Source organism: Osmerus eperlanus, chromosome 24 (assembly GCF_963692335.1).
Source record: "Osmerus eperlanus chromosome 24, fOsmEpe2.1, whole genome shotgun sequence".
Taxonomy (NCBI): domain Eukaryota; kingdom Metazoa; phylum Chordata; class Actinopteri; order Osmeriformes; family Osmeridae; genus Osmerus; species Osmerus eperlanus.
The window spans coordinates 5,358,962-5,373,706 of record NC_085041.1 but is presented as its reverse complement, the minus strand read 5'-3'; the positions used below and the strand labels follow the sequence as shown (position 1 = coordinate 5,373,706).

Below are 14,745 nucleotides of genomic sequence, written 5' to 3'. Positions count from 1 at the left end.
ATTCCCGTCCGTGCCAAAATGACGTTGTGTCCTTGGGCAAGGCACTTCACCCTACTTGCCTCCAGGGAATGTCCCTGTACTTACTGTAAGTCGCTCTGGATAAGAGCGTCTGCTAAATGACTAAATGTAAACTCATTTGATTATCTTTAAGGGGACTAAGGGCACCCTGAAACGCCATGGCTAATTCGTCTCCAAGCCGTGGACAACACCTTTCTAATCAGCTATGACAAATGGATCAACCATCTTTCTCTAGCTCTCCTCCTCCTCACCTTGGGAAGATTTCTTGGTCTCCTACGAGGGTTTAAGGTCGGATCTCAGGCGTATCCAGTGACATTCTACATGACATGGAAAGGATGCAAACCTACTTGACTTACAGTATCGTCCTGTCTGATCCAGACATATAGATTAACCGGACCATGGTCAATCTAGATCCAATTCCTCAACACAAGAGTAAATAATCTGTGATGACGTACTGTATGTGGAAGCTAAAAAGACAATATAATATGAATACTGTCCGTTTTTTATATCGTGATGCATTTTGGGAACATTTGAGGAACAAACCGTAAATCATATTTTACAGGTTTATGTTTTTTCTTTCAGCGTAACATAAACTAATCTACAAAGTAGCTATTTTTATGTTTCAGGTCATTTGCTGGGTAACCATCAGAGTCAGCGATGCAGTGAGATACAGTTGCTTCACCTTGCCCAGGGGTGGCCTGACTCATAAACATACTCGCAGGTACAAGGTGGAATTTGATGAGTCATGTGTTCTGGTCCCCTGAGTGTTCCGTCCTTTTTACCTCGCAGAGCCGTTCTCAAATGCAAAAAAAAAGCTATAAAAAAGTCTGCATTTTTAGGGAGGACCTCGCACCTTGTCTGAAAATTGATGCTGGAAATAAATCTCTGTCCTCCATCTCTGCTATATGTAAGGTGTTTTAGGGTTTGGCTTGACAATCGAAAGCTAGTTTTGAGTCCAAAACACATTACTCAGTCTTGAAGTATATTTCAATGGGTTTCAGTAAATTGTGTGAATACGCCAGATCATGTTTGTCTACCAACTACTGTCCCGACATCCAATTTACTAGACCAAACCTGGTCAACTAATCTGCATGGATCGGTGAGTCATTAACAAATTCACATAAATACATAAATAAAAACCACACCAAGAATGATTTCACAACATGTGTAATATATTTACAACACATTTGAAAAGTAATATGATCAATCAAAGTCATGTTGAAGCAATGTTGACCAACAAACCAAAACAGTGACAGAGAACCTTTTAGCGCAACACAGCAGACAGGCGCAGCGAACACCTCAGGTCTGGAGTCTATAACAGCCCTTCTCAACTGGGTCCTTGGGACCCCCTGCCCTGCATGTTTTAAATGTTTCCCTCTTCCAACACACCTGGTTGAAATGAATGGTCGTTGTCATCAACCTCAGCAGAAGCCTGACAACAACCGATTCATTTTAAGTATTTAAGTTAAGTATGGGTGTACTGATGAGCATTAATTCTTAGAAATATCCTCGTTCTGAACCTGAGTTGTGTTTTCTAGCTACTTTGTACATAGTTGTAGTAAAAAGTAAAAGTTCATTTTTATTTAAACAAGCCACATAAAAAGAACATTTAAAAATTTTAGAAATTGTACATTTTTGCAGACAAACCAAAACTAGTTTGGTAGAAATGTCAATGGGCATAGGGCAGTTGCCTTTGTGGCTTCGTGGCACTAAACCGCATCTCTACTCAGAGAGAGAGACTGTCTTTACTGGGGTAGAATCGTTAATAACAAGACAAATTTATACAATATTTGATGCTTTGACTGGTTGCATAATTGGTCGTGAAGACCAGTGTGGAGGGATGACTTTAGGGAGTCCATGACCGAAATACTTTGTGTATTGAAGTCACAAAGTCCTTGTCTTAAAAGCAAATACATGATCTACAGAACAAGGTTCAATGTCTGTCCAGAGGTTCAGCACTTCAAAATAACAGTTTGTGGCATACATGAATCACAGGAAATATGTATCCCAGATTATTCTCTATATGTGACTATTTAGAATATAGTTGAGCTGGATCCTGTGCAAACAGATGACAATGTAACAAATTATTCAGAACTCAAAGAATATCATAATAGATATGATGTGACACCAAAACACCCTAACAAAACGCAAAATCTTGGGTTTAGCATTTCCAAATTCTGCTCAAAGTTTCAGCTATCTTCATAACTTAGGGGTACTGTACTCTCCCAATTACAATTTGAGATAATTGGCCATTTCTGTAAAGACTATCCATTACTTTTCTTAATCGGAACAAAGTTTCTTCAGAGAAAGAAGGAGTTTCTGGTCTAGAAATGAAATAGAGGGTGTGTGGTACTTCATCTTTGTGTGCTTGAATGAATGGACTGTGCATGGTCACACATGATTGGGTACATATTGATCCTGGGCTCAGTAAGTATAAAAAATTGTAAAAGGGAATGTCATATCACATCCTTTCGATGAAGAGATGGCTGTGTTTTCTCTTACAAAAACAAGCATGGGTTCTGAAAAAAATCCCATTGGTTATTTAGTTCACGTAGTAGAGCCAGTAGATCATGTTAAAGAGGGAGAACGCGGCAGGGAAAATGATCCGCGACCATCTATCGATGGCGTTCACGTCCGTCAGGTCGGGGATTTTGATTTTCAGTTGAGACGAACGCCGGCGCAGTCGACTCTTCTTCAGCGTGGCTGTGCGGTCGGTGCTCTGGCGCCCGGGCGGCCTGAGCGAGCTCTGCCGTCGGAACTGGATCCCCGAGTGATCGAACATCATGGAGGAGGACGAGTTCTGCGTTTCCCCCACGGTGATCGTGGGGACTTCGTTCCCCGCGACCTCGTTGCGGATCTCCAGCGTGGTCAGTAAGATGTTTCCCTGGGAGTCCACCTGGCCCGGGGGGAGAGAGACAGGGACGCGTTTAGAGGCGTCGGCGCTGCGCCGGTGCGGGGACACACGGTTGGGTGAATAACTCCTTACGAACATTTGACAACATAGATCAGGAAACGGCGGGCCAACACCATCCAGGAGGCTGACAGATTGTAAACTTGGCAACTACAGAGTAGTGGCCTTCATAAACAGGTTTCCTGTCCCCAAAACTAAATTACCTCTCACAAATCTGTCCAGGGTTTGATCGAATGATAACACCCCCCCCCCCCCCCCCCCCCCCCCTCTCTCTGTTATGGCCGCTACTACACTCAGACAGGATAAAAATAAATCTGTCAGCATGTTACAGGCTGGACCAAGGAGGACATGAGGTGCAGGATGTTACTGCCTGGGAGCCAAGTAGTCTGGATGTGCTCCATCTAGGGCCAACAAATGGGTTCATCCTGATCTCTCACAAATAGTCATGGTGTATAACACACCCATTAATACATGATATTCTCACACACATATTGTCTTAAAGTTGCACATAGTCATTATAAATATGCTCATTTATATATGGACGTTTAGCGTTAGTGTTATTGTTGTTTAACATTAGGCTACAAACTGCTACGAGTCTGATGTAATTAACCTGATGTGCGGCAAGCTTAACACGGTGTCACGCTCCTATCTAATGAAACACACTGACATGTTGAGATTATTTCCCCCGAGGGCCCCCCTCCCTACTGTCTGTTGTTTGTTTACTCCTACCTCTGTCTACCTCTGGGTGGTAATAAATAATTCAAGGTGGAGTTCCAACAGCAATAATGCAGTAATTATGGTTCCAACAGCACAGTAATGACCTGAACCATCGCCGCTGATGGCTTTGGATAGGGCACAGGGGCAGGGAAATGTACTGTGACACTGCACTGTTTTCAGGAGCAAGAGCACATTCGGAGGCACAGTGAGGAAGCCCATGAAGAGAGTGGGAAGGCGGGAGGGGAGGGGGGGGGGGAGGAGGGGGGAGGAGAGGAGGGGACACTCAGGATTCATGAATGGCTGCTCTGAGACACAGAATCCCGGCCGCGAGTCTGCGTTTCCATGACGGGTGGCGTGGGTGGGGAGGGATTCAACTTCGCGTGGCGGCAAAAAGGTTGAGGGGGAGGGTTCACGAATGACACAACAGGTGGTGATCCACACTCACCCCTCGTGAGGGACGTCGCCCCTGTACCTGATTGGAGTGTTTAATCGACACCGCTTTGCAATTGGCTCGTTCCAGAATAGACTACAGACACACACACACACAAACAAACAGACCGCCTCGTCATCTGAGGTTCGTTATCGACACTGCTGTGAGGGAGCAGGAGAAGGAGAGGAGCTGCTGCATCTGATGATGTGAAGGTCTGGGTGAGTTCTTTTTTTACTCAGAGGGCTGCCCTGGGTCAAAGGGGTGGAGCTAAAGGTAAAACTGCCCTCCGCGTCACCACTATGGGGAGGACAGAAGACACATTTACTCTCTCCCGGACATGGTTTGTACAGTATGATGTACATAACCTTTGGAAATGAGATCTCAAAGGGGAATTGGCTGTGTTCAGTCGAATTCCGGCATCGCTTGTGATGGCCAAAGATGAGCTGTTCATAGGAAGTCAGTAGTACACTGTCGTGACTGCAATACTTACCAACCTCTGTGTAGAACTCCAAACTCTACAATCCTCTGTAATATCATCATTGACAACGCCATCTGATATGCGACAAAAACATTTCAAGGCAACATCCATTCTCCCCGGGCCTCTAGAGTGCGACCCAATCACATTTGGAAGTGCCACATGAAGGACCTGAAACGAAACCCTCTGAAGTCCTCAGGACTCTCAGTCGAACGGCAATGCACGTTGTCCTGTTACACACTGGTCCAGACGAGGCCTCACCTGGTTGCAGTCAAATTTCACTCGGTCGTTGTTGGCCTTCTCAGCCTTCTCAGCCAGCTTCTTCTGCATCTGAGGCCCCCTTCCGAAGAAGATGTAGTTGACGAAGGCGTACTCCAGCAGGGCCAGGAAGACGAACACGAAGCAGCCCATCAGGTACATGTCGATGGCCTTCACGTAGGGGATCTTGGGGAGGGTCTCCCTCAGGTGGGTGTTGATGGTGGTCATGGTGAGCACGGTGGTGATGCCTGGACGAGAGAGATACCGGGGTTAGGGTTAGGACTAGGGTTGGAGTCAGGGTTAGGACCAAGGTTGGGACAAGGGCCTGGGTTGGGACTAGGACCAGGGCTAGAGTAAAGACTAGGGTTAGGGCTGCGACTAGTATCAGGATTGGGACTAGGGCTTGGGTTAGGGGAAATACTCCAGCTGCAACATACCGTGAAGGCCATTCCACGGAATGGACTACATTTTCTTCTAAAAGGAAAATTATGCAGGAGCTGAAGTTTACTATCCAATTGAGGTTTATAGTTCATTACGTTAAACATAAATATAAGTGGAATCACACACGCATCCTTGGACCATAACTGACTGTAAAAAATCACCCAGGAGCAGACGTCCTTTCTGAAGCTCTGCGCTGTAAAAGTCACACTGCCTGTAACTACCAAGCTGACATTAAAGAGACTCCGAGACAACCAACCACTGACACTTTTCTAATTAACACATTCTTCATAGTGAATAAATATCACAGCTTGAGGTTAACTCTCTGTTATAGGGCTCCAGAGCAACGGGGAGCTGTCATCAAGCCTGCTTAGGGGAAAAGACCATCCTATCAGGAGACACGATTTGTTGTGGCCGATTTTGAATCACGTTTTGTCCATCAATGTTGCATGGCTAAACTGAGTGTGGACTTAGCTACAGCACCAGCTAACTCAGACAGCAAGCGGGGGTTCTCCTACCAAATACAGTGACTGACAGTGTTGAATCAAGTATTAACTGAGAGTCTATATGCCCCTTTCCCATCGTGCACAGCATCTTTAGCAGTAACAATTAAAAAACCCTCTGATAAAACATCTCTGAGATAACAGAACCCTTTTCAGTTCTGGAAGTTGCTGTTTGGAACAGTTCTTTTTGATCTGTAAAGGGTTCTAAATTGACTTCAATGGCCCATGGACCTGGAAAAGGGTTCCTTGTGGAATCCTTTTCACATGGTTGTTACAAATCAGTCTATATGGCACCCTTTGGCTAGGGTATTCCTCGTGGACTGTGTTAGAGCTAAGACACCTGGGAGAGAACTAGATAGGGGTACTCAGGGAATACAGGACATCATATGCATGGCAAGTTAGTGCCAATTAAGATTGGGAAAAAATGACTGTCTCTTTAATTTTCTGTCACTAATTAAAAAACAATCTGTCTACTATTACAGGGGTGGGATGGGTTAGCTAGGCCCCTTCCACTGTCATAACTCCCTGAGGAATCCCTTCCTTTTGATCGCTAGGGAACACCAAGCAGATGACTGCATAGCTGTCAGGGTGTGTTCTGCTGTTAACGTACTAACAACCCTTCTCCTTCGCTCGGTAGCATTTCAGATGGTTTCGTTTTTTTCTACATTTAGCTGGAGCCCTCTCTATTGGACACCCAGCTGGTGTTTACTGTATAGATGTACATCGATCTGTATATCTATCCATCCATCCATCCATATTTACATATTGTCTATACTGTATAATGACTAATTCCGAACATTATTGGAACGCCACTACCCATTTTTCCTACAGTAACATAGTCTCTCTGGTCAATGGACATACATCTTTAATGACCTTTTTTTATCATCGCCTCATCGCCACTTTTTGGCAAGCCTACGTTTCTTTATCTTAGGACTAGCTTAGCGGAAAATGCCCTAAAACCATGAGCGACCAGCCACCATATCCAGCCACCATATGCTCGACATATACGATGTAAATAATTAAGCACAAGCTGATATAAGCTAAACTTGTATTATCATACCCAATCTTGATTATATCACAAACAATAAACACGAAAAAACGACAGCATTTTCCCCCTCTTTGTAACACTGGCAAACAATACCGAAAAAAAGAACAGTCAAAATCGAACAGCTTTAACACAGGCTGCGTTTCCACCTTTCAAACAGGGAGTTACCGCCCGTCATGCACGGTCTATTTCGGTCTGTTATGACTTACATAAACCCAAAGTGTTGCAAGTGTGGGGGTGTGGACAGGCCTGGATGTCTCCCGACCACAGGCAACAGAAAAACAAGACTCTAAACCCTTCAGTAGAGTAGATAGGAGTGGAGTTACCCAACGCTGACCCAAGCCCGACACTCCCTCCACCAACCACGTTCATAACGACAATGTATATAGCTTCTATCAAATGCCACACACAGAGGGGGATTTGAACCTGTGACCTCTTGATTCTGCATTCAACTATTCTAACCACTGAGCTAAACGTATCCCTGTAACATTAGAGCCTGGCTCCCGTTAGAATCTCAGAGCTTTAACACAGATTTGGTTTATGGTAATAAAGCAGCCTTTCAGCTGACTCTTTGAAAAGACACTAGCGTGTTGATGACATTAACACTGGATTCCAATCCAAGCTGTCACTCTTAGGGGGTGTGATCTTGGAGTGTGTGAAACTGGGGAGGGGAATCATGTAATGCTAATCTCACATAGGATCTTCATGATGATGGGAGAGAGCCTGTCTGAGAAACAGCTTCTCCAGTGATTGAATTTGGAGGCTGAACGTAATTGCATTCCAACCGCATTGATCTCGGTGTTTCCAGCAGACGACTTTTTGAGGGGGAAGAGGGGCAGTGGGGGCGTGGGACAACGCAAACACAGGTAAATCAGAGGCCTCCTTATGTCTATCTCCTGGAGAACACTTCCCTGGGAACCCTCCTCTACTTGGAGAACCCCCCCCCCCACCCCCCGCCATTCTCTCTCCCCTCGGGATGGAGAGAGAACAGTTCCGGACAAACCAGTCTCCCTCCGAAAATCTACCGCATCTGCCGTCGGTTCGGGGTGGACAGCATTGTCACTCGCACAGCCTGTGCGAGTGTTGCACACACACGCACATCCAAGGACAGCCTAATCCAGCGCGAGAGCAGGGGACAACGGAGGGTAATGACAGTTTTGTTCTGCAGTGAGGGACATCTTTTAGTTCCCAGAAGCCACTGGCTGAATGTGTCACTACCCAACCCTGTTCTCAGCTCTCAGACTCCCAGCAGAGTCCACGGGAGGCTGAGCGCTCCACTAATGGGCAGACTTGGGACCAGCTCAGACAGAGAAACACCGTGTGTCCGCCAGCGAGACTCTGCCTACATTGCTAGCTGGGAATGTGTAAAATTTCTTTTTAAAGGCGTTTCTGTGACAAACTGTGTGCAAGCTCGTGTTCTGTGATCGTCACAATGTGTTTTTTATAATGGCATAGGCTTTGTTTTTACAGACAAACAGTTAGCTGCCGTTAGCTCGCAAGCTAATGTGTTTGATGTAGCCTACGCATGCTCCACTATAATGCCTTCCATACAGGGACTGGGTGGGCATGGGCCCAGGTGGGGGAAGGGCTGCGCTGTACCTAATGCCACCCTGGCAGCGGAGGCATCGTAGTTGATCCAGAAGGAGACCCAGGACAGGATGGTGATCAGGATGGAGGGCATGTAGGTCTGCAGGATGAAGTAACCGATGTTCCTCTTCAGCTTGAAGCTCAGCGACAGTCGCGGATAGGCACCTATGAGGAGAAACGGGAAAAGGTTTTGTTTTTGAGTTTTTGTGGGTATTCACGTCAAGAGGGATCACAAACACACACATAGAGAGAGAGAGAGGGATACAGCTCTTTGGTTTTGTGTTTTTGGTTACCACGCCAACGGGCGCATGGACCGCATTTTAATCGCCATGACAACAAGCAGTCGTCCTGATAGAACGAGAGTTCTGTGTAACTTGGCCTTGAGCTAACACCGATTCTTTTTTCTTATTTTACTCCTGACATTTTTGTGTGTGCGTGTGCCTGCATGTGTGTGCGTATAACACACGCATCATATGTATATTTCAAAGAACACCACACTGCACTGCTAGTCAAAAGGAATCAAAGAATTCAAGGCAGTGTCAAGATCTTACAGTGATGTACAGTGCATACAGTTTTCTGCATTACGCTACTGCATTACGCTACATATATATGCTGCAATGTAATTCACCTAAAATAGCCCTTGGTGAGATCAAAGGAATGTTATTTTCAGAAACTCTTCAACCGGTATGTAAATGTAGCATGCTCAGATATTACCCTGTACAATGAATGTTTGTCACTGTCTTTATTTATATCTGGAAAGACAAGCACACTCATACTTGAGATCTGAATAACTCCTCAAACGATTTTATAAAAGTCTTGTTCACGTCCTTGATTGTCATTCGCCAACAACTCTCAGGGTTCAGCTCTGAAAAGATACGTACGTGACTACAAACCCTCCTGCCATTAACACAGGGAAGGGGAGCAGTCGTTATCGTGGAGGCCTCGGCAAGGGTTGGAGCATTAGTGGGGAATCAGTTATGCTGCGGGTCTACGCTAACTCATGAATGTATGATGTCCTCCTGTATCGAGAGCCCCCACCCCCCCCCTCACTTTTTTTTCTCTCGAGTGCTTAAAGAAACCAAAGGCTAATTGGCTCTCCATCGCATCCCCAGTTCCAGCGCTCCACGGTTGTAGAGACGGAGACAGGGGCGGCCGTGTGATGCACAGCCTGTAATTAGGAGGCCTTTTGAAATAAGTGGGACTGCCGGCCCTCGTGGGAACGCAGGCGGCGCGTAGGACAGCTACCGTAAGGACCCCAGATGATACAAGGCTCTGACGAAGCACTTCCATGAAACTTCCGACAAAGCCGAACAGTGGGAACATGGAGGGAGTGGTTTGGTTAACTTCTTGCCTGACGCAGGGGCCTGGGTTCGAATCCCACCGAGGCCACATTTCCTGCACGTCCTCCCCCCCTCTCCCTGCTTTCCTGTCTCTCTCCAACTGTCCTATCAGTAAATAAAGCTAAAAAAGCGACAACAAAATATGCCTCATCGCATCAGACTGAATGTCCTAACCCTCGATAACTTACAAGGCGCCCTGGGAGAGGAATTGCAGTAAAAAAAAAAACATTAATTGTTGTATTTGTGCATAAGGGCCCTTATACACAAACAAGTGTTTGTGTATAACAGCTCTTACCTGGAGAGAAGACAAGTGTTTGTGTATAACGGCTCTTACCTGTAGAGAAGACCACATTTTTGGACACCAGCTTGTAGTCCACGATGGAGAACTGGGGCAGTTCGATCCGCGTCACCCCCGTCACGGCGCTGTCGCCTCCCTTCCAGTAGAACTCGATGTCATCCGTTGTGTAGCCATCTGCGCCCAGACACACACCCCTCGAAAGGTCAAAGATCCAAACTCCCCAGGACAATTGCAGCTCCATTGCAGTACTGCAGGGGCGTCAGTTTGTTTGCAAATGTGGGTGGGGACAGCTTTATTTTTTTTATAACTGAAGATGCAGCCGTTAAAAAACACGTTTCTTTAGGAAAAGCGTGTGTGGGGGGGGGGGGGGGGGGGGAGGGATGTGGCCAGGCACCTACATACCTGGCTTTTCCCCCCACAGTGAAAACGATGTAAAATGTTGTGTATCGGCCTTCCCCAGAAGGCTTGCCATGGTGAACCGGCTGATACGCTCATGCCATCATTTTGTTTGCGAGACAAGATGAGTAATGTATTTTAATCTGCATTTGTGCCAAGTGACATTTCTCGTCGCTAATGACGGAGTGCGATCACATCTGATGAATCACAGGAGTCGGCCATTTGGTAACGTCTGCACAAGGCCGATGTAAATCGGACATTAGTCCGATGTTCCGCTCTGTGATCAGATGGTTATCAGACCCATTGGTAAGCAGGACAACAAAATCCACTTTCATGGGATCAACGACCTTCAACTGGTTTATGAGGAGAGAACTGTTAAGCATCGAAACAGCCAAACTAGTCATAAAGACTGATTAAGTTTGGTCCAATCATGTAGCCGTCATGGTTGCAAAATTCACGGTCGGCCTTAAAATCTCTCAGCAAACAGATCGGAAAAGGTGAAGCAATGTCACAGTTTAAAGTGGACTTCTCTTTCTCTCTCTCCATTTCTCTCTCTCTTTTGTTTTCTCTCCCTCCCTTTCCTTCTCTCGATCTCCTCCTCTCCTTCCATCAGTCTATCCATTGCTCTCACACGCTCTCCCTTTGTCTCTCTCTCTCTCCCTCTCCCTATCGGTCTGTCTCAGGTACTCTCTCCTCCCCCTCCCTCCAGGAGTGTATCCAGGTCTCGGCACTCACAGCTCTCTATCTCCAGGGTGCAGTTCTGCTCATCCAGGGGGTACCTCCTCAGGTCCATCATGCACGCTGCCGTGGTGGTGATCCTGAAACACACAGACCACACAACAGCAGACGTCAAGAAACGTTTGGGCTGCAGGGCTTTAAACGTTCTTAAAGGGGTGATAGAATGATTATATAGGGTATTTCACACTGTTCCTTAACGTCTAAGAATAGGGTATGTAACATTGGTTGGGCTGAAAATGGCCCGGGTGCTGTTCTATGCGCCCTAATGCAACCCTGTGAAATAGCCCTAGAATGAAACGAGAGGTTTCCTCCCTTTTATGGTATGCTCATAAAGATTTAGATGAGCGCAGCTTAACTAGTGTCTGAGATCTACGTGACCTCCATTCATGTTCCTGGGCCAGAACACCAGTGGGCTGGTCTGTATGTAAATTTTGGGGCGTTACAAAGTTACAGACCAGAGCCAAATAAGGTACAGCCACCGAGTTGAAGATAACTATTAGCTTAGTTGCGATTCGCCCATTTTACAGCGGCAGTTTCAAATTGTGAGATTTGCATAGAAAATAGGTGTCAATGGGGCTTTGAGGTTCTCTGTATGTCCATTTTACCCACCTATCACCCCTTTGACGTTTTTGGATAACGGACCGCTTGAACTGGTTTTCCTCTTCAGGGTTATCGATTTCCTTGGTAGACTTGGTAGGTAAGTGGTGACTACTGTGAGAATCCTATCTAGAGAGGCCCAATTGACATTCCAGTCCATACCTCTTCCTTTCCTGCTCACACTCAATACTGTAGTTTAGAAAAGACCGAAACACCACATACTGCATGGGCCAATACAGTGGGACTTGCCTAAAAACACTTCCTGACAGATAACAGACAGAAACGTTGACGTGTTTCCCTTACACACGATCGATTTACATAAAATGTGTCGAGTTATGTCCCGCAACATAACTGGAACATGACGAAAGAATGAGTCAGCACCACGAAAGATGTGGCCTGCATTCACAAAACGCGGCCAATTCTTCCTATATGGCCAGTTGTAATATTTGCCACACACATTCTGTATTTTTCCAGCTCACATACAGTGCAGGGCATGTCCTTGATGTCAGTAGCCGTGCACGTGTATGAAAAACTGCTGTCAGTGGTGTGTTTCTGAGAGACCTTCAGAGTTGCACCAGAGAAACTCAACACACTACATGTAATAGATGGGGGGGGGGGGGGGGGAGTTCCAACACATTACCATAAACTCATAAGCATTTTTCCCATTAATGGCTTCAAAACTGACAAGCAAATAAAACACTACCTCTTCAGCATGGGTCGATTACGAAGATTCATGCCTTGATGGCTCGGTCTCTTCCTGTATCGTGAAATAGCTCGGCTGCTTAGTAATGCACTGTGGTCTATTTCTTCTTGTTGTTTGTTAATGCCCTCTCTCCACATTACCGCGCATTAGGAGGCTCCCACTGTGAAGATCGCTGCAATATGTCGCCCCTGTGCAGTACGTGAGTGCAGAACATTTATGCAGAAGGGAATCTCTCGGAGTCCAAAGACAATCGCGAAGATCGAGTGTCGTTTTGATGAGGAGGAAATGAAATCTGGGTGGCTTGATTTGGTTAGATTGGTTAAGGGCTGGGCTCCAGGATGAACATGCAGAGCAAGCTGGGGATCCCAAAGATGGAGTCCTTTCTAGAACAATCCAGTAAGCGTTTATTTGACTTAATGAAAAACACTTCTTCCCATAAAATAGAGTTGACATTTTGGGGGTTCTGATGCGATATATGGAATTGTGTCGTGTGTCCTTTTAATAAAAAATCGGGCAACTGAGGAGCTCGATTCTGAACCAGGAGGTGATGACGAGGAGGAGGAGGAGGAAGAAGAAGGGGTTCTCACCTCAGTCCGTACAGAACCGTACCGTCCGGGTGGAGACGGATCATGCGGTTCTTGACCGTGACGCCGTGAACAAACGACTTCTTGTCGTTGAGGAAGTAGGTGTCGGGCACCCAGAGCTGGTCGGCCACCCGGTTGTCCAGCGTGAGGTTGAGGGGGATCCCGGCGTAGGCCAGCCGCTTGTCCCTCCAATACTGCTGGAAGTACATGGTCAACGTGTAGTCCTGGGGGAGAGAGAGAACAGGTTGGGATATGGTTAGGCTTAAGGTCTCCTAATCACCACATCTTTGTACCTCACAGTACATTTTCTATTTCTAAAACCATGAGACTGGTACTGATCAGCTCGTAGGTTGGTTTTCAAATGTAAGTGTGACAGCTTTTTAAAATAAATTAGGACGCGGCTGTTAAATGTACTTTTTTCAATAAAAAGGGGGAGAGACAGATTTGGCGTTTTTCATAAAGTGGGTGGGACGTGTCCCATGTATAATGATACCTGCACCGCTGGAACAGCGTCATGACAACTTTGAATCCAGAGGCCTACTCACTAGCAGAAGGGACACTGCCAAAGTCATCAAACAACAACACAACCTGACAAGGGATGGATTTTCTTTTGTGGCTGTGGTATTTATAGAAGTGTCAAACCTCTCTCAATTCTCCCTGAGTGGCCCTGGGCGGCCATGTTTTCGGACCTGTCTGGTGAAGGATCGCCCTCAGTCATTCTAAACAGGGCTCTGTCCTCAGAACACAGAACGCTTGTGTCTGTCGGACTGACTGCCTGTGAGGTGTTTATCGAGTTGAATCTGGTGAGACTTCATCGGAACCAGTCCTGCAACTTGATATCTGCAGAGATCTTCGCATGGTTGGAACTGCGGTTTGAGGTCAGCCACAGGCACAAACCAGACTGTCATGATGTAGCATAAACGTCTTCACGTTCAGCCCGTTTGTTATTCCCAGTGAGTGTCAGAGTGTGGATGACATGGAGAACCAACAACGTTCTCTTAACCCCCAGGATCACACTGACAGTCCTCTGAGGTGCTCTTTTGGTGAACAGTCATGATGTTATCTCTGCTGATAGGCTGAAGTTCGTGTGAACTCATAATCACACACAGCAGTCTATCCATAACCCTGAGGAAAGGAGAATACTTCTGGAGCCAAACTGCCATGGTGAGACTCCTTTGGGACAGCCATTTTATCTCCCCCCCCCCACACACACACACACACTTATCTCCTTGGCGAACAACTCATTCTGATAGGAGACCAGTTCCACAACAGGAGCCATCAGGACTTTTTAATGGAACTTTGGAACACCGGGTTCCCTTCTGCTGACTAATACTAGAACTCGTTCCGGAATGCTTTAGTCTTTAATAAATAAGCAAGACTCTGGAAAATAAACAAACTACACTCCTTTCAACGTGCTGAGAGTGCATCTAATGTGAAACACTGACACAATAGCATATTCATAAAAGTGCATGTTTGCATTGCAGGTTTGTTGGGTCGGCCCATGTATAGATTTGTACTCGTCGGCAGGAAATAGGCACAAACATTTAAGTCAATTGAAACACAATAAACAGTCTGTCTTAAAAAGCAACAACCAAAGAGCATTCTAATTTGGATGCTTCTTCAGTGTTGGAGAGTAATCGACTCTGTGGGGAATAGTCTTGTAATGACAAGAAATTACAGGAAATGTGTTGGGCAAAAATCCCTGGC

General features: G+C 46.1%; 1 protein-coding gene across 4 annotated transcripts in view; it reads right to left on the bottom strand.

Annotated features, from left to right (window-relative positions):
- Positions 1-1,169: 1,169 nt before the first annotated feature.
- gabrb3 (gamma-aminobutyric acid type A receptor subunit beta3) overlaps positions 1,170-14,745 on the bottom strand; it is a 42,590-nt gene continuing 29,014 nt past the window's right edge. For 2 of the 4 annotated variants that reach the window (XM_062450473.1, XM_062450474.1), the window contains 7 exons: positions 13,042-13,262; positions 11,152-11,234; positions 10,057-10,194; positions 8,395-8,547; positions 4,813-5,057; positions 4,092-4,172; positions 1,170-2,914 (listed from right to left, as the gene is read on the bottom strand). In XM_062450473.1, coding sequence (XP_062306457.1) covers positions 2,561-2,914; positions 4,092-4,172; positions 4,813-5,057; positions 8,395-8,547; positions 10,057-10,194; positions 11,152-11,234; positions 13,042-13,262 — 1,275 coding nt within the window. In that variant the 3' untranslated portion in view covers positions 1,170-2,560. The remainder of the gene's footprint in view (positions 2,915-4,091; positions 4,173-4,812; positions 5,058-8,394; positions 8,548-10,056; positions 10,195-11,151; positions 11,235-13,041; positions 13,263-14,745) is intronic. The other 2 variants (XM_062450475.1, XM_062450476.1) reach the window with 1 other exon arrangement.